General features: G+C 40.9%; 1 protein-coding gene across 1 annotated transcript in view; it reads right to left on the bottom strand.

Annotated features, from left to right (window-relative positions):
* mfr (misfire) overlaps nt 1-26,868 on the bottom strand; it is a 426,204-nt gene that overhangs the window by 181,026 nt on the left and 218,310 nt on the right. The window contains exons 17-18 of the mRNA XM_067152717.2: nt 20,449-20,555; nt 10,228-10,371 (exon numbers count right to left, since the gene is read on the bottom strand). Coding sequence (XP_067008818.2) covers nt 10,228-10,371; nt 20,449-20,555 — 251 coding nt within the window. The remainder of the gene's footprint in view (nt 1-10,227; nt 10,372-20,448; nt 20,556-26,868) is intronic.

The following is a 26,868-nucleotide window of genomic DNA, read 5'->3' as shown; positions in this document are numbered from 1 at the left end:
ATCCTGCGGTAATTTTATTGAGCGAAACTTGGTTGAAATCTCATTTTCATTTTCGTATGAAAGGTTTTACGGTCATACGGCATGATGCACCCATCTCTGGAGGTACATGCATTTTACTCAAACAAGACATCTACTTTCAGGAAGCTCCATTAAACTATATCATACCGGGCACTCAAGCCCTTGTAGTAAAAATTCAAGATTGGAACGTGGTTTCAATATACTGCCCGCCGTGGATAAAAGGTAACTATGCCCAATGGGACAAATTATTTTCACAATTCTCACAAAACAACACCCTCATCGGTGTGATTTTAATGCCCACAATCCTCTTTGGGGGAGCATATCTAGTTGCCCCAAAGGGCGGAATATTGGAAGAATCACCGTAAAACAGGAATTGGTTATCCTCAACGACGGTTCTCCTACTCGTTTAACAGCTCCTAAAATTAATAAAAGTGCAGTAGATCTCACTATTTGCACAGTAGATTTGGCACATAAAACAAATTGGAATGTAATTTATGATACCCATCAAAGCGACCATTTTCCCATTCTAATAGATATAGGCCCACAGGTTATCCGGAATGTCTCTCACTTTACTGCATCCCGTAATCTCCGCTCTTTTGATTCTACGCTATTCACGACCTTTCTTGCAGATAAAATCCACTCTACACTTCCAGCTCCACATATTCTTGACTATGATCTACTATTATCCTTTATTCATTCTTATTTAGATACTTATCATCCTATTGAACACAAGCGGTTTTTTAAAATGCAGAGAAATGCTATTCGTAGGTGGGATTCCGAATGTGCGTCTTTAGTTCGTCGCAGACAAGCTGCCTTAAAAGCTTATAGAACATCTGGCTCCTATGATCACTATATCCAATATAAAAAAATAGTCGCTTCTATACAGACTATTTTTAATGAAAAACGACGAACAGCGTGGAAAGTATTTGTCACATCTATCAATCGACAAACTCCTCTCAAAGATATATGGGCAGCCATCCAACATTTAAGTAATACTCATACAAATTCTGTTTCTCAATCGCACCCTAACGGAATTGCCCAATTTTACCACCAACTAACACCAGATTACGTGGAACCTTCTTATGAATATAGTTTAATACCTTCCTCCGAAAAGTTTCTAGTCTATTACAGAATATCTCCCTCCATGAGCTAGATATGGCACTCGAACATCGAAAAGATACTAGTCCGGGCAGAGATTCTATCACCTATAAAATGTTGAAATATCTACCGTTCCACGCTAAGCAAACGCTGCTAAATACATTTAACGCCATACTCGACAGCCATGCAATTCCTGTCGATTGGAACGATTTTCAAATTATACCACTATTATATATAAACTTTATTGCGCACAAGTTGTGCAGTATTAGGATAATTAATCAATACAGAGGTCTATGATTGATTTCACACGATTTTTACACGACAGTACGTGATATCGGTCACAATGTTTATCACAGAGTTCACATATGCACATCGAGTCCGGGTCGTGGTATGTCTTCGACCTACATATTTTGTGATGGTAGCCATGGACTGCCATGGAATTTACAAAATGTCTCAGCTCCTGGTTTGTGCCGGTCCATGCTCTGTTCATCATGGCCTCTGAAGAGTAGAACTCTGGCCATATCTCCTTCTTTTTCTTCTCCCTCTCTAACCGCAGTTTCTTCCAGTTCTCTGTACAGGGCAGATTGAATTTCCATCTCAGGTCCTCTATTAGAAATGTTTCTCTCGCGAGTTCGTACGCTAGTCTTGACTTCGTGTACTTTGAAATTCCGAGGGCTGCTTTCAAGAATCTGGCTTTCACTTTTTCCATTCGTATTAGGTCTTTATAGCTTAACTTTTCCCATGTTATCTCTATTCCGTATGTTAGAATAGGAACGATTTTGGCTTCAAAGAGGGCTATAGCTGTTTCCAGGGAAAGTTGTCTTAATGGCATGATGTCGTAGATGGCTTTGGTTGCGGCAGCTGCTCGTTGTGTTGTGTGAATTCTGAATGAGTGTGCTGTTGTCTGGACCGTTACGCCCAGATATTTGAAGCTGTTCGTAGTTTGTAGAGGTTCATGTTTGAGGTAAATTTTGTCCCTTGCAGATAGGCGTCCTCCTTTCCTGAAGACCATGTGTACTGTCTTTTCTGCGTTTATTTGCAGTCCGTTGTATTCAGCCCATGTTCCTAGAGCATTTATTCCTTTCTGGAGTTCGTTAGTATCGTGAGAACCCATCACCATGTCGTCTGCGTATATATAAATCTTGAGGGACGGAGCGGAAGTTCTTATTGCTTGGACCACGTCATGTGTGGCTACGTTGAACAGAAGGGGACTAAGGGGGTCTCCTTGTAACACTCCGTTTGTCTGTATAATTTCTTGCGAGGTTGTTACGTTGTCTGAAATTATGATGGTGTTTTTACTCAGAATGTTGTGTATCAAGACGCTTAGTTCCTTGTTTTGTTCCACCATCTGTTCTAGTTTGGCGCATGTTAAGGTCCTGTTGAGATTGTCGAACGCTTTTGTAAAATCGACAAATACTGCGTGGAATTTTCCTTTTGGGAATCTTATATCCTCCTCGATGTCGTCTATGAGGTTTTTGACTGCATGTAGGGTGCTTCGGTTTTTCCTGAATCCAAATTGTTCCTCTGGGATCTTGTTGTCGATTTCCTCTGTTAGTCTTATCTTCACAAGATTTGTCAGAATTTTGAGAAAGTTGTTCTCTAGCGCGATACCACTATTAAAACAAGGTAAACATCCTCAAGACCCAAACGGGTATAGAGGGATCGCTTTGGGTTCCTGCCTTCGTAAAACTTTTCAACGAATCCTCTTGCACCGTCTTCTATGGTGTTTAGAATATTATAATATACTTCCAGTGTATCAGTTTGGGTTTTTGAAAGGCCGAAGTACGGCAGACGCTCTTAATATATTTTTTACAGATTTATTACTCGCTCGAAGTCGAGGTGACGTTTTGACGGCTATCTTTCTCGATATAAAAGGAGCATATGATAATGTGGACATTGGAGTACTTCTTGCCAAATTACATAAGTGGCAATTTCCTCTTCCGTTTATTAATATCATACGGCAAGTATTCACCAATCGTCACATTTTTCTAAAGACCAATGGCCAGAGTCTCGATTCTAGGTACACTTCTAAAGGTCTCCCACAAGGTGATATTTTGAGCCCTATCTTATATCTGTTATATACCTTTGACTTAGAGCGGGTGATTTCTCAACAGGCTAGAATCCTACAATATGCTGACGATATAGTTATTTATTCCATTAAAGAATCGGCACTTGAATCCCGTACTACCATTGAACGTACATTAACGATCCTCCATAGATGGCTCCTACATCATAATTTAGAAATAGAATTTCAAAAATCCTCTGCAATGATTTTTACGAAGAAACGAAATTATGATCATACGCCAATTACCTTTGGTTCCTATGAGATTCGTATCAAAACTTCGATCAAATATTTAGGCGTTAAAATTGATAACAAATTACTCTGGAAAGAACATATCGAATATATTCTTTCCAAATTAGAAACTAAATACCTTATCATTAAATCTCTCACTAAACGCACCTGGGGATCGGATCCATATGTCCTTCTTACGGTATATAAAAATATCATCCGGTCAGTATTCGAATATGGCTGTCATTTTCTTGATATAGCATCTAATAGCCAACTACGCAAACTTGATACCTTTCAGTTTAAAATATTATCCGCGCACTTTTTAGTGATAGATTTTTGTACTCGTTGGAGAAGTAAGAAGGGTTCCGTTAATACTGCCAACTGAATGGAAATGAAATCTGAATTGAATCAATAATATGATCGATCGATATGAATTTTATAAACCTTTATTATTTTAAGCAAACAACTGTGTCACACACACAATATTTAATACTATATAACATTTCCCGTTGCGAAACGTGTTCCTAGCATGAATTCTGTAGTTTGGCTTTGCTGTGTAAACGACAACAGTACGAGTACTTAAAGTGTACGCCAGATGGCGCACAGCGATGATAAGCGATTCTTAGTTTGTGTTTCAAAGGTTGCCAATACGAATCTCGAAAATAACCGAAGTCGACCGCTTCAGCACTAGGGTGTAAATCTATCACTAAAAAGTGCGCAGATAATACTCCGCTTAATCATGGGGGCTATGTCTTCATCCCCAACGAACGCACTTTTAGCTGAAGCATCGGAACCGCCATTAAAATTTCGACGACGACTACTCGCTAGCAAATATCTTCTTAACAAATTAAATAAATATCGCCACCCAATCCTCCCGAAACTACAGCTGTTACACGAATATTATCAAAACCGGAATGTTAATGCAGAACATCAACCGGCTCTATTATGGGCATTTAACCAATTCGGTCACTTTCGTACTAGCATGGTACAAACATTAAACCACCCGAAATATTCTATACCTTTTCGAGCTAGTACATTTAAACCCGACATTCTTCACACTATCTTCGAAACTCGTCCACCAATACTACGAACAAATAGTCATGTCACGAACAGTCTATTTCAATTTGCGTTCAGTAGGCATAACCAAGAGCAATATATTACTTTTTACACTGATGGTTCAAAGAATCTATCCCCAACTGGCGTAGGTGCTGCATTTTACTCCCCCCAACTGGATGTGAACAAAAAATACACTCTCCCACACCTCGCTTCTTCTTTCACGGCCGAAATTTTCGCCATACGCCAGGCTTTATTGTACATAAAATATTCTGGAATATTAAAAGCTCTCATTTGTACTGACTCCTTAAGCACCTTGATGGCTTTAGACAATCCCGAACATACCAATAATTGGTACATTCAAAATTTACGCAAATTAAGTTATGACTTGTCCCTCCGTAATGTTAATGTATTATTCGCATGGATTCCGGGCCATTCTGGAATACACGGTAACGTCACAGCAGATATCCTAGCTAAAGAGGCCGCCCAGGGTACTGGATTAGACTACTACATCGCAGTTCCACACACAGACTTATGGGAACACTGTCGTCACTTCATCCGCGATCAGTGGTGTGCAGAATGGCGCCGAACTTCCCAGTTGAAAGGTAAGCACTTATTCACGCTTATGCCTGATATTCCTCATAAACCGTGGTTCGCCTTTGGTAACTATACTCGGCGTCATATTACTACAATCATACGGCTCCGCTTAAATCATGTCTGTACGCCTGCTCATCTCTATCGCCTTAATCTTATCGAAAGTAACTTATGTCCATGCGGTCGGGCAGTAGGTACTGTAAATCATATCTTTTTTCAGTGTCAGACATATGAACATCAACGTCACGAATTCATAGCTAAGCTTCTTCATGCGGGTTACCAACTGCCGTTAAATGTCTCGTGTTTAGTGTTCCAACCGACTTTTCGCGTTGTAGACTTAATACTTACTTTTTTAGTTACCTGTAACATGCAATTGTAACCTTTTCCTTCCCTATAGGTACGAACTTTCACATCCCAACCCCTATTTGTGGTCCGGTCTTGTTTGTTTGTAGTAAGACGTCGTGACAGACCACACAGACGTGAAGCATTAGAACCCTGTGTCCCAGTGTTTTTGTGTTATGCCTTGATAGTTTAGCCTCTATATTATTGGTATTTTCCTCAGTTTCATTATTACCGGCTGTAATTAGCTTCATTACATAGCTAACCCTACTATCTCGTAGTGTACTAATTTCTTCTAATGTTGCCACCTCTCCCAGACATTAATTATCCCGCAAACCAGTGACTGGACGTAGCGTCTTACGACGATGTCCAATAACTAACCAAGAAGAAGAAGAAGAACCAGAGATTTTAGACTGACAAATTAAAGGTCAATCAAGAAATCATGGAGAATCCTTGGACTCACACAAACCAGGAGGCAGCTAAACTTATGATATTCTTGGCAAAAAAGAGAAAATATCCTTAGTGGAACAACGATCATGACAGATTGCTGTGGAAGGGATCCACACCATCAAACAGATGCAAAACTGCAAGGATTTTGAGGAATATAAGGAACACAGAAAACACACTGCAAAAGTCTTCAAGAATGCAAAGTGGCAGAACAAAAAAAGGAATATTGACCACCCTGAGGAGAACTTTCACTCCTAGAAATTTGGGTTTCAAGAACGAGGATGGAAGCTCATCATGACTAAAAACAAAAATCGTGAACAGGAATCAGCAACTTTTGAACTGTGAATACCCTGACAAGGACTTGTTTTCGGAACATGCACAGAAAACATGCTTTAAAAAAAAAAAGTGGTATTGAAAATGCTTCAGTGTCATTCGTATTTCTTTTTTTTACATTCTTTCATTTTTGTAACACCTACAATGGATTCAAATTTATCGAGCTATTGTAGAACCGTACTGTACAATACTTCCGAAGGTCCTGTTTACTTTCAAAAAAAGTGAATTAACAGTTTAACACAGAGTTATAGCTCACAATGAGTGGCAATAACGCATGCTCAAGTATCACAGTTTAAGCGGAATCCTCCTGATTTTCCTGGTAAAAACCCAATTCCCGTTTAAAATGAGTTGAGATTGATGAAAATCCTGAGTATGCCTATTGCACATAATTAGGCTCCACTTTGAATTGTCCATTAGAAGTCTGCATTCTAAAGACAACATAATTGTCAACAGTGTGAAAATGGTATTTCCCCAAGTTCCGCGTACACTTCACTGCTGTCAGTAGTTGGTATTCCCTGTGAATCAAGGTGACACCATTTGAAGAGTTGAGAGATCCTGTCCATGGATGACAACATTCCCTTACACGGCTAGTTTAGTCATCACAAGGAAGTAAACTGCTCAAATTGTATTCAGAAACTAGCTGACCCGACAGGCGTCGTTCTATCAAAGATAAATGACAATGGAACGAACTCAAATTCAGTCCGTACTGCACGCAAAAATCAGAATAATGCAAATGACTACATTATCAACATCGAATGAGTTAATTTTCTATTGCTACCAAAAGTTAATAACAAACTACTGGAAAGACGTGTTTTCATTACCTGCAATATTAATATCTTGATTGTGAATAACTAAATGCTCAAATAGGTCACAGCATATCACTACCCAGAAATAACCCTGATAGACTGTAACATAGATGGTAATAATAATAATGTTATTTGCTTTACGTCCCACTAACTACTTTTTAAGGTCTTCGGAGACGCCTAACACAGATGGGAGCTGTTCAAATCTCTCACAGAGCCATAATTATCCCCCGTTGTAAATCAAGTAATTTGATAAGTTGATGGCGTGAAGATTACTCCTCTTTCTTCGTAGGAAATGTCCGGCTCCATGGCTAAGTGGGTAGCGTGCTGACCTTTGGTCACAGGGGTCCCGGGTTCGATTTCCGGCAGAGTCGGGAATTTTAACCATCATTGGTTAATTTCGCTGGCACGGAGCTGGGTGTAGGTGTTATTTTCATCATCATTTCATCCTCATCACGACACGCAGGTCGCCTACCGGCATCACATCAAAAGACCTGCACCTGGCGAGCCGAACATGTCCTCGGACACTTCCGGCACTAAAAAACATACGCCATTTCATTTCGTAGGAAATAACTATCATAGAAAACACTGATTCCAGTCAACACTATGAAGATACACGATATTTTTTGTTTGTTTGAATACCTGGCACGTAAACAAACAAACAAATTTATGGTTTTCCAACACGGGAACGGACAACATACAATTGGCCATGCGAAAAACATGGGTTTTCAAGATTAATGCCACAAACACTCAATGACTGCCCATGGGATTTATTTATGGTCATAGCAAAAGCGAGCTGCACTGGAAACTGCAGTCGTTTAAATTCAAATGGTATGTCAGTCGGAAGCATAGGGATGCGTGGTAACAAAACGTCTTCTCCTTTATACTTCCCCGTTAGAATGGTTGCTTCGATCACGTTGGTCAGTAATGTTTTCACCGCTAGCCGTGTGCCATTACAAAGACGCGGTTAGTTGATATTTCGCACTGATCAGACCTTGAATTGAAGAATGTGAGGCGGCAATCCTGGCAAATCCAGCGAGTTCAAAAATTCGGATGGATAGTTCTGATTACAATGTTGTGATTAGGCCTATCAGATGGCCTGAGATCCAGGGCATTCTGCTTGTTATATGTTACCTTGAAAGTTGGCATGAAATTGTCCCGAAGTACCATTTGTTGCCCCAAATGAAGTCATTTGAAAGCAGTTGTTATATTTTTGGATATTTGTAAGGAAATGTATGGAATCTGTTCCTGTTCCTGAAACCAATGAGTACAGTGGATCTGGTGGTGGAATCAATTGCACTAATTTCACTTTGCCATTTGCGCAACACAATCCAGCGGCTTCATTTTTGTATTTCAATGCCTTACAATATTGGCAAACTGAGATCATAGATCCAATAGCAACGCATTGATAGGCACTGTAGTCAATTGAAACATCGTAACTGAAAGCAGCTCGATTCAAATTTGCAAGATTATTAGCTGAACGACGCGCTGCACGGGTTTGTGATATCCGAATCTTTTCAGTTTCATTTCGCTCTTCACGTTGTTGTGCAGTTCGATTAGACTGAAAATTAGCTTGGCTTGTGTCCGCCCACGTCTTATAGGGCCTCAGGGGCTCTGAACTTTGGAGCGTGGGTTGGCGACCACGGGGCCCTCAGCTGAGTCCTGGCATTGCTTCCACTTACTTGTGCCCGGCTCCTCACTTTCATCTATCCTATCCGACCTCCCTTGGTCAACTCTTGTTCTTTTCCGACCCCGACGCTATTAGGTTTGCGAGGGCTAGGGAGTCTTTCATTTTCACGCCCTTCGTGGCCCTTGTCTTCCTTTGGCCGATAGCTTCATTTTTCGAAGTGTTGGATCCCTTCCAGTTTTTCCCTCTGATTAGTGTTATATAGAGGATGGTTGCCTAGTTGTACTTCCTCTTAAAACAATAATCACCACCACCACCACCACCGCGTCTTATAGGCGGCATGAGTCTTGAAATGAGTATACTGTATATGGAAGCACACACAAATTAAATCAATCAACCAAAGAAATCGATGAACTTGTTTGTTGAGAAGAGAAGATTTAAAAACAATCAGGGTAGACAAAGGTCCGCAACTATAACAAAACACGACACTGCATGCGACTGTCTAGAGAGCGTATGTTTGGGAGATCCGTACCGGCAGTCGAGGCAGCCAGCCAGCCGAGTCACGCGCGAAACCAAAACCCAAGGAGACGTTCTTCCTATCACAAACTGAGAACTAAGCGAGATAAGAACTTGGGGTTTATTTTAAAAATAACTTCCATATCTGAAGACCATTTGCCTCGTTTTGACCACCCATGCAAATTCACTAGCAAAGAAGTTGGTCAGCGACTGATTTTTTCGTGCCTGCACATAAAAATCTCTGAACATGACTGAAAAGAAACACAAATAGTGCATGTTCTTATCATTTAAATTTAAAAACAAACTTATCTACGTGGGGCTGAAATGTTCCTTTACCAGCAGTGAAAAAATTACAAATATAGTGAATATAAAATAAGAGTTATGACATAATAAGTTCTATGCAATGAAGATTTTGCATTTGAGGTAACATTCCATTATGTTAACATTTTCACACTCAATAATTTTGTAAACCGTTTTTTCTTAACGGCATCAAATGCGGCTTGAAACCTTTGTACATAATCCGATATTCACTCATTTTAACCGATAACATAGAGATTTACGGACATCTGGCAAACGCGCTGGATTAGAGGACAGCGCAAAGCGCAAACGTGGGGGAAGGAAAGAGAGAAAAACAGTTTCAAAGGAAAAAGAGAAATGGGGCTTTTACGTTTTTCCTGGCATTTTTTCCAATTTTTCTCTTCGTAAAAACCTTACTCGGACTTCAACGAATATTTGAAAAAAAGAATTACCCGAATTAGTCCAGCCGTTCCCGAGTTTTGAGCTTAGCAACACATTTAGCGATTCATTTTTATTTATGTAGATACGTTCCGATTTCACTTGGAAAACGTCTGTCAACCCTGTCCTTGATGGTTGAAATATATTCAGTCATTTCCTTGTGATGGTTGAACAAATAAAGAGGTCCGCTGAGCAGTTTATAAAAACCACTTTAGATGAAAGTACTTATCACTGCACACATTAGAAGGAAGAACGAAATGGCTGCCCACCTTCTTCATTATCTCCTGGCATGGTAACACTACGTAGGTGGTCAGGTGCACTTAAGGATTCTACCCACCTTCAACTCATGACTCCACAATATTATATTTTCTTACCTCAATTCTAGCCTCCACACTTGCAAAGTATTTGGTCCACCAGTCACGGCTTCCTTCGTCTTCATCTTCCTTCTCTAGACTTTGTTTACGTTTACGATTTGCCTCTGTCTTCAGTTCTTTCTTGGTCATTGGCTTCCCTGTACCCTGAAACACAACAGTGGAAATCTTGTTAAGATAAGTTGGCTTGGAGCAAATGAAGACGATTTGAAACACACAATATTTCTAAGGGAAAACAAAATATTACTACTACGAAGTCAATGTGAGAAGTTTTCGAAAAACTTTTGCAACTTATATTAGGTTGTGTACCGAAGAGATTTTCAGTACAGAAAAAATGAGTAAATGGACACCAATGGGATTCTTGCTGTTTGAACTACGGTGGCCTAAAGGATCTGACGAGCACACTGTGCGCAAATTTGTGTGATTATATAAATTTCACGATTGCATCGTTCTTATCAGGTCGTGTTGATGATCCATTGAGTCGAAGGAGTATTTCAAGAACAATCTTGTCATGAGTGTGCCAGAGACGAGGAGTTGGAGAAGTGAATAAGAAATTAAGAAAAGGAAATTAAGAAGAATTGTCAGGGGGAAAAAGGTAAGTAAAAGGAGGAAAGGAGAAGAGTAAGAAAAATGGAAGGAACAGCATAAACTGAGTGAAGACAGGAGAAAAGAAGAGGAGAAAACAAGGTACCAGTAACAAAATGCTATAAGTGAGACTTGTTTGTGAGCATGGAGTGGCCAGGTTTCCCTCATCAGTCACCTCTGATACATACTCTATCAATTGTACCTCATCTTTTCTTGAATGATTTCAAGGAAGTTGGAAATTTATCAAACATCTCCCTTGGTGCCTAAATCATTCCAATCCCTAACTCCTCTTCCTATAAATGAATATTTGCCCCAATTTGTCCTCTTCAATTCATATTTAATCTTCGTTTTATGATCCTCTTACCTATTCATCTACTAATGGCATTCCATGTCATATTTCCACAGACAGCTCGGAATATACCACTTATGAGCAACTCCTCTCCTTACTTACTCCCAAGTCTTCCCAGCCCAAATTTTGCAACACTGCTCTTAGTCAGAAATCACTCTGTTCTTTTTCCTACTTGTCCAATTCTTGTATCAAGTAATCCTGGCGAGGGTCTCATACACTAGAACCACATTCTTGCCAGTGACTTACGCTCTTTCCTTCACATCCTTTCTAAAAGTTCTCATTTTTTTGGAGCACAACCAGTGACATGACAGGTAGTTGTGGCATATATCAGGAAACATCAACGAAATGAGTTTATTGGTAGAAGTGACCCGAGTAACAAAGTTTGGAAGGAGTAAGATTCTGTGCTTGTCACCAGCAGAATAATTCCCTTCACCTATCTTAAGAAGATCTGCTGAAAACTGTCCTGAACCTGTGTCGTTATGCAGATGGACCCTGGTGTTCTTTGTTAGAATGAGTTCCAGGGGACATTCATACTCATGACTGAAGTCCTCGAACAACAGAACTACCAGCTCTCCCTTCAGGTCCTGCTTCTAGAGTGCGCTTGTGAGCCACGGTGGACTTATCCCTTACGGGCAAGTTACTGCCCATACCGCCTGATATTGCACGTAGTCGTCTGTGCCGTTCTTCCGCCATGTGACGTGGGGATGCAATTCGCATTATCTCTGCTAACTTGAGGCAACAGTAGGTTAATGAAAAACATTTTGCCAGTACCCCCTGGAGCATCTAGAAAGTTAACGACACCCATCTTACTTTATATTTTCCTAACGACTCAAATGAAGACAATTCGCTGCTGAGGAAGGAGCTTAAGGAGGATGTCTTGCACTTGCTGCTCCAGTCGAATAATATTATAAGACACTTAGTACCTCAGTGTTGTGTTGCTTACCCTCTTGAGGTCTTTTCCACATATTGCCTTAACGCTCTACTCATTGTTAAGAAGTGCTTTACCAAGCGCGATAACTGCAGTCGCTTGAGTGCGGCCAGTATCCAGTATTCGGGAGATAGTGGGTTCGAACCCCACTGTCGGCAGCCCTGAAAATAGTTTTCCGTGGTTTCCCATTTTCACACCAGGCAAATTCTGCGGCTGTACCTTAATTAAGGCTACGGTCGCTTCCTTCCCATTCCTAGGCCTTTCCTGTCCCATCGTCGCCGTAAGACCTGTCTGTGTCGGTGCGACGTAAAGCAACTTGTAAAGAAAAAGAAGAAGTGCTTCGTTGTACGTCATGTCGTTTGCTTCATGCATTGCTGCATTGCTCTGTGAACTGTTGTGTAGACTTGTTCCCAGTGCATTATGGTGCAAGTTAAAACATGCTGTGAGTGGTGTGTTTGAAGGATTTTGGGTCAATTCCTGTAAGTTTTCAATCTTAAAACTGAAGCGATGGCTGTTTTCAAGGTGAAGTTTTGTCTTTCATGTACAGAGAATTCAAGGATCCTGTGAAAATCCTCACTGCTACTAATGCTTACTCCAGACTGGTTATCTTGACCACCTTGTTTGTGAAGATCACTGCCCTTGTTCCTGTACTTAATGGATTTGACAGAGCTGCGTTATGTGGGCATTGAACATTTTAGTGGTTTGTACCATACTATCCAGAGTTTTGTTGTCGGTGGTCACCAGGCTTCTCCCTCTGATGAAAGCTTTGGGATATCCTTTACTGTATTTGCCCATGTAAACACCGCAAGGGCCATGGATGACCTCTTACAGGACTGGGTCAATGTATTTCAGTACTTATTATGATTAATAATTAAACTACTTGAAGGAGGAAGAAACAAGTCTGACGAAAAGAAAGAAGGAAGAAAAGGGAAGAACTGTAAAATGAAATCCTCTTTAGGACTTGAATACGGTACCTGAGGTGAAAAGTGAAATTTATACCTATTATATATGAATACTAAACCTACATAATATGAAAAAGGTAGTCTAAAGATAGAAACACAGAATACAAATGTAGGTTTCGGCAAAGAAAAGGCAAGAACCTTGAGAGGTGGGAAATGCCTCAAGTGTGAACCTATGAAAAATGAAGGTCTCACAATAGGAGACCGTAAAGAATATAATAAAACAAACTGAGTTCTCCCAACAATACAACTGTACACTTCAAACACGTTCCGCAGAATAGTGCGGTAACTCTTTACCTGGTCAGTTAACAAACAAGAACCAGTTTATAGAAATGCTGCTGAACAGGGTTAGTGAAACCTACTTCAAGTGAAATGAACAGTCTATTCATTAGTGAAGGTGGCCATAGCATAAAACAGAGGATGTTCAATTTTTTCAAAAACCATTAGAGTTATGAAGAAAATGCATACGATGTTTCTTGTAGTCTCATTTCAAGGCCACATGGTGCACTTGTTTTTTTTTGATAGGGCCAACCATTTACCTGTCGATGTAGTAGTTGTAGATGATTAGTTGATGTAGAACAAAATTGTCCAAATTTGGGACATACCCCTGTAAAATTCCCCCCCCCCCCCCCCAGTTTGAAACAGTAAAATATATCAAAATCAAAAGTATGTCATCAGTCATCGGGATTTCAATTTCAGCTCTGTTGGTGCAGTTGTTTCCCAGCCTGCTTAAGAATTATAACATGATTTAATATCCCCAACATTCAGTTTTGTCATTTAGTGGTTTGGAAAGTCGATGTTTTAGGATCTCTAATGTTCTCTAATAGCTGATATCTCCTCCTTCTCCCTTTTGTAATAATATTGGTTTTATGTCACACTGACTTCTACAGTTTCTGGAGATGCCCAGGTGCTGGAACTGAGCTAACCAGCCTTGTATTTCCCTTCCATTGATACACATAATAAGAAATCATGTTGCAATTATCTCCTGTCCAATTCTGCTTTGTCTTTAAACACAGCTGGCACACTCCTCTCTTCTTGTCTCTTCAACACCTCCTCATCTGTTCTTCCTTTCCAAGCGACCATGTTTTTGTACTGTATACTCCCTCACATCTTTCTCCAGTATACCACAAAACAAGTTATTATTCTTGTTGAAGCTTTCTATAGCTATGGCAATTCAGGCTTTTATACCTATTATTTCTATTTCAGCTCTATTATTACTAACCATTACGCTTCCTAAATATCTGAACTGGTGTTCTACATACTTCAAATTGGTGGTCCTGTATTTTTATGTTGCCTTTATATTACGGTACGTCTGCTGATTTTCAATGGTACTGTTTTTGTTGGGTTCAGTTTCATTCCCTAATCATCAAACTTCTTACACCTATTATTAAAGTAAACAAGAAGAAGAAAACCACGAATTAAAGACTGGAAATTGAAAGATCTGGAAGTCAAACAGAAGTTTCAAGAGGAAATCAGAGCTAAAATACCAATAACAGACACAAAGAAAGGTAATGAAGAATGGAATGATTTTAAGCCAAGTCTGGTTGGTAGTGCAAATAAAATATGTGGAAGAACAAGCAGAATTGTTAGAGAGAAAAGAACATCTTGGTGAATAATAAAGTGAAAGAAGCCATAATGAAAAGGAATAAAGCCAAGAAAGTTCTTGATGTGGCTAAGTCTGACAGAAGAATCAACAGCGATTGAATTGACAACAATAAATTGGAAGAGATGGCCAAAGAATATAGATACAGGAAGTTGGAAGTCCAGAGAATTGTACGGGAAGAAAAAGAGAAAAGTTGGAAAGAATTTACAACTAAACTGGAAGAAGACAGTAAAGGGAATATGAAAATTATATATGGAATAGTACAAAGTAAAAGATCAGATAAAGAAGCAATTACAGCTCTGGGAACAGCAGATGGGAATATAATTCACAATATGATAGATATCAGGGATACAATTTGGCCAGTATTTTGACAAGTTCCTTAATGGCCCTAATGAGATCTCTGTTGAGGATGTAGAACAGAAAACAATAGACGAAGGTATCCCAATTACATGGACAGAAGTAGAGCAAGCTCTCCATAGGATGAGAAGTGGTAAGTCAGCAGGAGCTGATGAAATTACAGCTGACATGATTAAAGCTGCTGGTCCACTAGGAATATAGTGGCTGTATAGAGTTCTCAGAACAATATGGAAGGATAATGAAATATCTGAAGATTGGACAAAAAGGGTGATAGTTCCTATCTTTAAGAAAGGGAGTAGAAGGAAAAGTGAAAATTACAGAGGCATTACCCTCCTATAACATGGCCTTAAAACTATGGAGAAGATCATTGAAGCCAGAGTAAGGGATATACTAGAGCCTATCTTAGAAGAGGAACAACATGGCTTTAGGACTGGAAGATGCACAACAGATCTGATATTTGCTTTGAGGATGTTAGCAGAGAAACACTGGGAAAGAGGAAAAGACCTAATTATTGTGTTTATGGTCCCTAAAAAGGCATATGATAATGTTCCTAGATCAACTATTTGGAAAAGTCTTAGAAAGCTTGGTGTACTGGAGTACCTTATTAGGAAGATCCAAATGCTATATACTAATTGCAAAAACTGTGTCTGTATTGGAGATGGTCACTCTGAATGGTTCAATACAACCAAAGGAGTACAACAGGGAAGTGCCTTATCACCTCTTGTATTCATAGCAGTTATGGATACCATTTTAAAGGAGCTAAAAGGAAAAGAAAAGAAAGATCTTCAGGCTCTAATGTTTTCAGATGATGTGGCAATATGGGATGAAACAGAGGAGGGAGTACAAAATAATCTGAATGCATGGTGTAAGAAGTTTGATGATAACGGAATGAAACTGAACCAATAAAAAAATTGCATTGAAAATCAGCAGACATAATACAGAATGCAACATAAAAATACAGACAATTCAGACATTTAGGAAGCATAATGGCTAGTAATAATAGAGCTGAGATAGAAATAACAAACAGAGTAACCAAAGGCTCTAACTTTTACAGTATTGTTAGACACCTACTATGGGATGAGAAGGTCCCACAAGAACAAAAATGACTCTATACAAGTCATATTTCATTCCCGTCTTTATATATTCTCTGGAAACCTGCACACTAACATGAAAGGATTGTAATAGGATTCAAGCCTGTGAAATTAAATTTCTTAGAACTGCCCTCCAAAAGACATGACTTGATCACGTGAAAAATGATGAGATCCGATCTAACCTAGGTCTAAATGAATCGATGGAGGAAAGACTTAGGGTGTCTAGACTTAAATGGTGTGCGCATGTTAGACGAATGAATAGCACAAGGTTACCATGTGCTTATTTGGAAAAGAGAATAACAGGTAGAAGACCAGCTGGAAGACCAAGAAAATGGATGGACCAACTGAGGGAAGACATGGAGAGAAGAGGATGGAATTGGGAATCTGTCATGGACAACAAAATCTTTTTAAATAGGTATCTTTGGAACACGCTTGTTTTCAAACACCCTACCCGACTCGTTGGAAGAGCAAACCGATGATGATGATATCTTTTATAGACTGGAGGTCATTGTTTATAATTCTTGCAATGTATTTAAACTTATTCACCTGCTCAATAGTTTATTTTTCCTTTACCTCCAAGTATCATAATATACAAGTAATAATAATAACAACGTAAATGTTTCCACCTTTTCAATACTAAAATATATTCACAAAATTATAAATTACACGGTACTAGTTATTATTATTATTACTTATATATTATTCTCAGTTCAATACGGACCAAAAACATGAAATTCATAACCGTCTCCAAGTATCATGCATTTTGTTTTCTTTTGTTTATGCTCATTCCAAACTCTTTGCACTTATTTAGTTCTCGAAGCATTTTGTGAATGGCCTCAGTGTTCTCAACTATTACTGACACATCTTCAGTGAACAGCCTCTTGCCTCCGATTTTGTTCCATCCAAACTTTTGCAAATGCTTACTTCCAAGTAAGAACAGCACTGTCTAAGTCCTCTCTCTAGTCTGATCTCCTCCTATTCCTATTCTCACTCTCCTTGATCAGTTACATACCGTAATTTACTGTGTCATGACAACTCACCTGTCCAATACACTTTGCATGGTGGACACTGGACACACAAGGACTGAGTAATTCAGTCACTAGAGGATTGTTACTGTAGTTACTAACTCAGGAATGAGTAATACCTGTCGACTACAACTCAGTCTGTTAACAATGCTGTGATAAGAAAGACATTGAATTGTAGATGAAATGAAATGCTGTGTGGCCTTCGGAGAGGCCTGGTGCAGGCGACCCGAGAGTCGGTGATGAGGATGATACACCCAGTCTCCGTGCTAGGGAAATTAACCGATTATTTTTAAAATTCCTAACCCTGCCAGGAATTGAACTCAGGACCCCTGTGATCAAAGGCTAGCATGCTAACCACTTAGCCATGGAGACGGACAAATTGTAAATGAGTCACGATGATATTTGAAGGTTAAAATGTGGCACTGTGCTGTTAGTCCAACCCCAGTCTTATTTTACTCTTGCAGAAGAATCTCATTATGTATTCCACTAGATCAGTGAGTTACACTGAACTGAATCTGGTGGTGATGGGATGTAGACACACATTAAAACATGTGAGTAATCATGATTATAAGGCATATGAAACACCTCATTAGGTACATAATTTTTTTGTCTACTATGCAGGTGTGATCTTCCAGTTTTAGAGAACTGTTGATAGCTTTTCGGTAAAAATCATTATGATGAGACTTAGGAAGAACATAATGGATTGAAGTACTATGGATCTCCTATTTGCTCTAAGAATGCTTACAGAAAAGTACTAGCAATATCGAAAGAACCTTGTGGTAACATTTTTTACTTCGAAAAGGCCTGCGGCAGAGTCCCTTGCAAGTACCTTATCACTCCTGTTTATAATAGTATTTGACATGTTCATAAAGTCTATAAAGAAAATATAACAGTTTATTACCTTCATTAGCTCATATTGATAGTTCCAACAATCATAGTTATGAACTAGGATTAACCACGTCATCAATACTTGATTTATTTCTGATGTATTTACATTACAAATACATTTAGCAGCACTGGTTTCGGTCTCCTGGCAGGAGTCTCTTTATCTGCTACAATGAACATGTAAATGCTGTTAAATACAACCAATTTTCCATAGCAGAATCCAGACACAAATGCTCCCATATTGAAGGCAATATGGAAATTCTGAAAACAATTTCCAAGGGCCCTTTGCTCAATATCAACATGGACCAGTTTGCCAATATGAACTTCAACAAGATAATGGACAAAACCAACATTCTTTTTGATGCCACCATTCCTTCATTAAATAATATTTATTTAAAGAACATTAACAAGCAGAAACAAAATCATGCAAATAAGACTTCACGGGACACACCCCTTACTCAAACCCTCCCCTCTGCTCTGCGCCCTTTCCCCTCCACTGTCACAAACACCAGCCCTCGCCACACAAGGACACGCTCCCAACAAGCACGCAGGAGAGTAAGTCAAAACATACTCTCGCTTACAACACACATTATATAGACATTCTCTAGCAAAAAACCCTTTTCTCTTTCTTTTATTTTAGACATTCCAACACAACTCATTGCCAGCTTCCACGAGACCATAACTTACGTAAACAAATTCAAAGGAATGTTCTCACCATTTTACTTCAAAACATTGAACAATTAAACCCAGAAGGTAAATCTGATGTCGATAAGCACTCGTTTACTGTAATAAGAAGATTTTAACACATTTTACTAATTTTGCCACAGTTTGCATCCTTCAAAACGTGCAAAAAATAGTACTTATTGTAATACAGAAATGTGTAATTCATCAAGTGTTTGTAAACAGGGCATCAGGATCAATCGATGAACAGTGCAAATGAACTTTATAACTGTATATGTTCAGCAACTCTCTAATGGAGACCGAAACCGGAACTGTATTTGTAATGTAAATACATCAGAAATAAATCAAGTATTGATGAGGTGGTAAATCCAAGTTCATACTTGTGATTGATTTCAACCAAATGCCATGGTATTTGCTGTTGTGGGAAGAAACTGAAGGTGTGAAACACCTTTGAGTAAAAGAAAGACCATCAACAGGGAAGCAAGAACCTCAGCCCTCGTTTAGAAAGTACTTCAGAAGCACAACACTATAAAGCAGTAAATACTCCGCAGGACACAGAAAGCATCACGATCAAGCCAAAAATCTACTTAAGTACCGTATTCAATTCATGGATTGGTCTGCGGCAGTTCTCCAGTTGGCACTATTCGTAGCTTTCCTCTTGATGCCTACATCAGACGTACATATTGTAGGCGTGGTAACCATTCCCTCCAATACTGTTTTCGTGTCTCATCTAGTCCTCCTCCTCTTCATACTTTTCCATAAGGTATAATTTTCCTCCACCTTCACACTTCAGCATTCGTTAATTTTTCTGTCCAGCTAATCTTTAGCATTATTCTATAACACCATTGGTCAAAAGAATTTAACCTCATTTTTCTTCTTTTCTAATTGTCCACGTTTGCAACCCTAGAGGGCAATTCTCCAAACATACGCTCTTCCTTGTTATAAGATTAATGGAATTTGTAGTGAATAAACGTTTCTTTTTGTGAAATGCTAATTTGGCTTGTAAAATTTTACTTTTGATTTCCTTCTTGCTTCTTCCTTGTTTGGCAATTTTGTTTCCGAGATATTTAAATTCTTTAACTCGAAATTGCCACAAAAAATCAGTCGAATGCATGTACAGTGCCTACTTCATACCACTTCTCACATATGGTTTAGAGGCATGAACTTTACGGGGCAACAGAAATGAGATTCCTTAGAACTAAACTACTTGAAAGAACAAAGTCAGGAATGAGGTCCCCATTACGAGTGTGATGAAGAAGTGTACAGTTCTGTGGTGTGGGCATAGCATGAGAATAAACAGGGAAAGACCAATCAGAACACCTTACTGTTGTACACAACACCTGGGAAACTGGAGTTAGAAAATGATGATGATGTTAGCTTGAAGTAAAACGTACTTTTGGAATATATGCAGAAAAATCGAGGAAAGAGATAGCTGCTGCCATAACTGCAGTTGAAACGTCATTTCTCTGAACAGTACAGCTCTTTTGTAATATGGGACATGGTTGGCCAGTTCGAGTCTTGTTCACCACCAGAATACTGACTGGGAGAGACGGCATGATAAAACCCTGGATTCAATTCCAAAGCTCTCCAGAGTGTTCACGTGGAGTACGACAGGAGTAGGCTTCGTGCCAACATACACGACCCCCATTGGCATCAAATATGCAAGCTGACACTCGGACACTCCCCGCAACAAAAGCCAGACGTTAGTTAATAGTTGTGAGAGGCATGCTGAGGGCTCAGTGGGAATCTGATCACACTTACATATTCCAACATGATAGGCATGTCTTTGGAGAGCACGGAGTAGCTTTCACGATTGTCACTGTCCAGCACCACGTAACTTTGTTGTGGTCCGCCATTTGCTTCCATTGCTAAAAGTAGAGGGAACTGCTTTAGAACAAACATTTAGTGAAATTCATAACAAAATACAATCTGATATCACAAACCTTTCAAGAGAGTTCTTGAAATGGAAGGAAGGAATGAATAGGTCTGTCAAATTTTAGAGAAGAAAAATGGCATTACATGTACCAAAACTGAACCTTTGATACCACGAGGAATCACCAGATCAAAAATAACATTATAACACCAAGTACAACACATTTCGGTACTTCTTCGAAGGTGACCGGGGAGTTCCCAGCTGGCCTGGAGGGCATGGCTGGCATTTCTGTGTATTCTTCTCATCAGCTGGCCTACTTGTGAGTTTCCTGGAGCTCCTGGCTGGCCTGGAGGACATGACTGGCATTTCCATGTACCCTCTTCTCCTCGGCTGGCCTACCTGCGTGTTTCTTGTAACTACTAGCCGGCTTAGAGGGCATGGCTGGCATTTCCGTGTATTATTCTCATCACCTGGCCTACCTGTGAGTTTCCTGGAGCTCCTGGCTGGCCTGGAGGGCATGGCTGGCATTTCTGTGTATTCCTCTCCTCAGTTGGCCTACCTGTGAGTTTCTTGGAGCTCCCGGCTGGCCTGGAGAACATGGATGGCATTTCCATGCATTGTTCACCTCGGCTGGCCTACCCGTGAGTTTCTTGGAGCTCCCAGCCAGCCTTGAGTGCATGGCTGGCATTTCCATGTATTGTTCACCTCGGCTGGCCTACCTGTGAGTTTCTTGAAGCTCCCAGCCGGCCTGGAGGGCATGGCTGGCATTTCTGTGTATTCGTCTCCTCGGCTGGCCTACCTGTGAGTTTCTTGGAGCTCCCAGCTGGCCTGGAGGGCATGGCTGGCATTTCTGTGTACTCTTCTTTTCGGCTGGCCTACCTGTGAGTTTCTTGGAGCTCACAGCCAGCCTGGAGGGCATGGCTGGCATTTCCGTATATTCTTCTCCTCGGCTGGCCTACCTGTGAGTTTCTTGGAGCTCCCGGCTGGCTTGGAGGGCATGGTTGACATTTTTGTGTATTCTTCTCCTCGGCTGGCCTACCTGTGAGTTTCTTTGAGCTCCCAGCCAGCCTGGGGGGCATGGCTGGCATTTCTGTATATTGTTCTTCTCGACCGGCCAACCTGTGAGTTTCTTGGGGCTCCCAGCCAGCCTGGAGGGCATGGCTGGCATTTCCGTGTATTGTTCTCCTTGGCTGGCCTACTTGTGGGTTTCTTGGAGCTCACTGACTGCCTGGAGGGCATGACTGGCATTTCCGTGTATTGTTCTCCTCGGCTGGGTTACCTGTGAGTTTCTTGCAAATTTCCCAGCCACACTGTGAATATTCTAGTGCATATCACCTGAAATATAAGAAGGGAAGCTAGCCACGGACATACAGTGAGAGTTGGCGCTGGACTCGGAGTCAGTGTTGGATTCCGTGGTGGACTCAGTGTGTTGGGGTTTGTTGGCTGGGCTGAGGACGACAGAGGTGTTGACAGTCACAAGTGTCTGAACAGGAATCTGTAGTTATTAGTATTGGAACTTCCAGAGAGTAGCTGCATTCAAGACTGTGTACTGAATGGAAGACCTGAGAGTAGTGTGTGTTTCTGTGGACTGAAGATCGCCGTGAGTCAGCGAGGGAAGCCACTATCGTGAGTGTGAGGGGTAATTGCACCTGTGTTGCTATTCGCTGTTGTATCATCCTGCTATTTGATAGTTGAGCTGTGGCTGTTTAGTTATTGCGACTGTGTGATCTCTGGAGTCGAAGCAAGGAATAGTCATCACGTGTTGTGTAGCCAGTAGTGCGGTCTACACACAGCTGCTGTATGAGGGAAGTGAAAGTAAGGATTATAGCTGTCCCCACATAACAGCAATGAGCTGGGCCAAAAGAAGAGAGACTTGTAAATAGACAGCAACTAGTGATTGTGGTCATTCATGGTTGATTACAATTGTTTGTATGTGTGTATTTATTGGGTCACCCTAAAATAAATTAGAGTGATAAAAGAGACGGAGCTTTATTTGTAACAAAGTGGTGTCAGACCCCATGTGTGATACACCAGATACTGCAGGTTTCGACTGCCATTGGGAGCACTCCAGAACATCAGTGTATAGTAAGTCCGCTTGCCAGTTGAGACTAGACTGCTGATAATGGAGGCTCGGTTTAGTGCGCTCTTTGAGATGATAAAAGAGAATGAAGGAAACCAGAAGGAGGTGAAAAAGTGCCAGCAGGGAATGAAGAATAAGTTGGAAGATGGCTATAAGAAAATTAAAGAAGGCAAGAAAGGATAGTAGAAAGCCAAGAGAGGGTGATAAAGAAGATAGGAGACGGCTGAAAGAAGACTGAAGACGTCCACAATAAGGACAATGGACAGAAGAAATTGGAAGGCCACCAGGAGAAGAGAGAAGATGGCCAGAAGAATATGGAAAACGGCCAGAAGAAGACGGAAGAAGATGACAAGGAGAGGACAAAGGATGGCCAGAAGAAGATGGAAGATGCCAAGAAGAAGAAGAAAGACGGCCAGAAGAAGACTGAAGATGACCAGAATAAGACAGAATAATTACAAGTCATATGAGCCTTCAAGACATTAAAAGAGTTATAGGAATCCTCACCAGATGATGTCAACATGCATATCACCAAAAATGTGGTGATTTATACTATCAATCTTCATAAGCAAACATCGTATAGTGTTACATATATCTGCTAGAATGTAGCAGAAATTTAAATCTATTTACTCTCAAGTGGAAATACGTATCAAACTCTTTAGAAAGAAAGAAGAAACACTGATAGTAGTATAAGTGGATGGTTCTGCGGCCGCCTCCGGCTCTCGGAAGAGGCCTCCTCCTCCCACGGGTAATTTGAAATTTGGCGGGAGATTTGAATTTTGGCGCGAGATTTGAATTTGTAGACAAAGCCACGTGCTTTTCTGACAGCTGTCATACGACAATAACGCATCGCTAACCTCAGTGCTGTCATCTTGACGGGCCTAAACCTCAGTGTTGCCATCTTTACTGCACTAAACCTCACTAACGCGAGAATTGAATTTGTAAACAAAACCACGTGCTTTCTTGACAGCCAGGTGCTTTTTGACAGCTGTTAAGCGGCTATCTTTAAACAACAACGCATCGCTAGCCTCAGTGCTGTCATCTTTACGGCACTAAACCTTACTAGCGCGAGATTTGAATTTGTAAACAAAGCCACGTGCTTTTTTGACAGCTGTCATCCGCCATCATGCATCGCTAACCTTAGTGCTGCCCTCTTTATGATACTAAACCTTATCGTGGTGGTGGTGGTGGTGGTGGTGGTGGTGGTGGTGGTGGTGGTGGGTAATTTAAAATCAACGTGCTTTTTTGACAGCTGTCATCCACTATCTTGCATCACAAAACTCAGTGCTGCTACCTTTAGCTACTACCTTTGAAATGTGGTGGCGGCAATTTCCACGTGCTCTTGTTTGGAAACTAACCCACGTGCTTTTTCGACAGCTGACAGCAGCCATCTTTAATCAATAGAGCATCGTGCTGCCCTCTTTAGCTACATACCTTTGAAATGTGGTGGTGGGTAATTTAAATTCCATGTGCTTTTTGACAGCTGTCATCCGCCATCTTTAATCAAGAGAGCTGCTATCCTTAGCTACATACCTTTGAAATGTGGTGGTAGCAATTCGAAATTCTATGTGCTTCCTTGACAAGTTGCCATCTTTAATCAACAAAGCACCGTGCTGCTATCTTTATCGCAGTAGTGGGCAATTCCACGTGCAGCTGCGACCATCTTTAATCAACAAAGGATCGTGCTGCTATCTTTAGCTACATACCTTTAACATGTGGTGGAGGGCAATGTGCTTTTTTGACAAGCTGCCATCTTTAATCAACAGGACACCGTGCTGCTATCTTTAGCTACAAAGCTTTGAAATGTGGTGGCGGGTAATTTGAAAAATTCCGTTTACTATCATCATTAAACAGTAAAACTTTAGTGCATACGCGAACCTAACTTCTCATCTACTATCTTGAAGGAGACTATTCTTAGTTTACGACAAGATGCCTTTTTCGACGCTAATTAGCGCTTAGAGGCTACTACACAAGATAGCGGTGGCTGTTATGGCTATCTCCTGTACCTCCTCCTCCTCCTCCTCCCCTACCTCCTCAGCCTCCTCTACCTCCTCCTCATCCTCTGTCAAGGCATAGCTCTATCGAACATGCATTCGAAGTCAAGAGTGTGCAGCGATAATATTATTGTGCATGTTTAGACTTGCGGATTACACAAGAAACATAACAAGACTAAAATCGAACACTGTACACGATGTTGTTAACTTCAACATGTGCTTAGAACATTGTTTGATGTGTTCAGAGCAAAAGTACAACTTCAATTATTTGCCTAGTGCGAAAATCAAAAACTACTAAAAACCATACTGCGTAGTTAACTCGCTCAGTAAATGATATATCAGACATACAACTTCAAATTATTTGCCTTGTCTTGTGCGAAAATAAAAAAGCTATACTACTTAGCTAACTCGCTCCGTTACACATACCGCACTGCTAAGACGCTCAGTGATTGCAAATACACGGGTTATCGACTAGAACACTGATATATGTCATGCGAAAATAAAAAAAGCACACTGCGTAGCCAACTCGCTCGGTCACTCGCTTGGTAATTGCAACACGCGTTATCGACTAGAACATTGATATACGCATACACGTTACTCTTTTCCGAAATACACGGACAATACTACACCTGACATACTTACATGTTAAAAAAAGGAGGATGAAAAATAATAAATCATAAATTTTTTGTATGCATGTTTTCTCCTCCAAGTTGTAAGACCAAATGGAAGCAGTACTGTGAGTTTCTGCTACAGCTTGCTTAAACGTGAACGGAAGTGGCATGTTATCTCAGCAAAAGTACGTATGACCTTGTTTCTGCATACACGCAAGTCAGACACGTACAGAAATAAAATGATGGATACCGCGATTCAAATCCTGGCAACGTACTACCTTTTGCCGTCAGGAAGGGCATCCGGCCAGATCCTTATGTTTTATGTAATTACAAGTTGTCAGGAAGACTGACGATCGCGCAGGAAAGGGCCAGGAGCGGTCAGCAACACCCTAGCATTTGCTATCTTCAGGGCTGCCGACAGTAGGGGTTCGAACCTGCTATCTCTATATTTTAATGGTTATAGCGTCCGCCACGCCAATTCGCTACGCGCCGGGGGCGTCATCGTTTGGGCCCCACCCCCTTACGATCGAGCGTGCCAATCACGAGCAACACTTGGTGCTAGACCGGCCCTCTCTCCTCCGTCCGCGGTCCCACAGCAGAGGACGACGGAAATTACTCGACTATTAATCTGGAGTCTTCTGTCTCGCGAGGTTCCTGGATACATCTAGCATCCGAACTCTTCTGGAAGGCCCAGAGCGGGTATATAAGGAGAGGAGTAACTTGGAGTAACAGTCAGTGAGAGTCAGTTAGAGTGCGTTAGTGAGTGAGTGAGAGCGAGATTGAGTTCGCTGGAGCGCAGTCAGTGATGGCCTGGGGAAGTGCTGCCTGTTGGAGCCGAGGACTCGTTCCTGTTCCCCTGTCGTCGTGTGTGTGTGCGTCCCTTGTGGCCGGCTGTTAGAGAAGAACCTTGGGTGTTCTGGAGCGGTGAAGAAGGGTACACTGGGTGACGACGTGTGTAGACTGCGAACGGTGTTCGACGGATTGAGTGAACAGCGGATACTATCCCGACCTGCGAGACTGACGTGTAGGCTGTGGACCGTGACAGCGCTAACGAGTGTGACTGAGTGGCTGAGAAAGTGTACTGTAAATAATCGATGACTCTCTGTGTGTCATTGTAGATGGAATATGAGAAGCTAAGTGAGAGAGCGCGAACCGTGAAAGTGTGTAACCGTGTACGTGTGTAAGCTGTAAGCTCGGCTATCGTCTGCGTGTGTGTAAATGTGTAATTGTAGTGTTTATATAATAAATCTTAGAAATAGGACGTTACGAGGTTCTGTACTCATTTATTTACTTATTTACCCCACCAATACGTTACAATATTAAGTTAGAAGTAACAGACATGATAGAAGTAGCGAGAATGAATGCGGGTACAAGATGTTGATGGGTGATTTATCTGTCGGATGGGGACGTTAAGCCTTGAACAGGCTCCTTCGACAGGAGTAGGCTATGTGCCGGCACCGGGTTTTACCCTCTCCCTACCGTCGTATATTATATCCTCAGGGAGGTGATAGTATACAATTTCGAATAACTAAAGGTGTGCGAAAATCTTGCATTAAATTCCAAAAGAGTTGGGTAATGTAATGCTGTTGATGGTGATTCGTCTGTCGGATGGGGACTTAAGTCTTG

Source organism: Anabrus simplex, chromosome 8 (genome assembly GCF_040414725.1).
Source record: "Anabrus simplex isolate iqAnaSimp1 chromosome 8, ASM4041472v1, whole genome shotgun sequence".
NCBI classification, from domain to species: Eukaryota; Metazoa; Arthropoda; class Insecta; order Orthoptera; family Tettigoniidae; genus Anabrus; species Anabrus simplex.
Note: the sequence above shows the minus strand (reverse complement) of the source record. Positions and strands in the feature narration are given on the sequence as shown.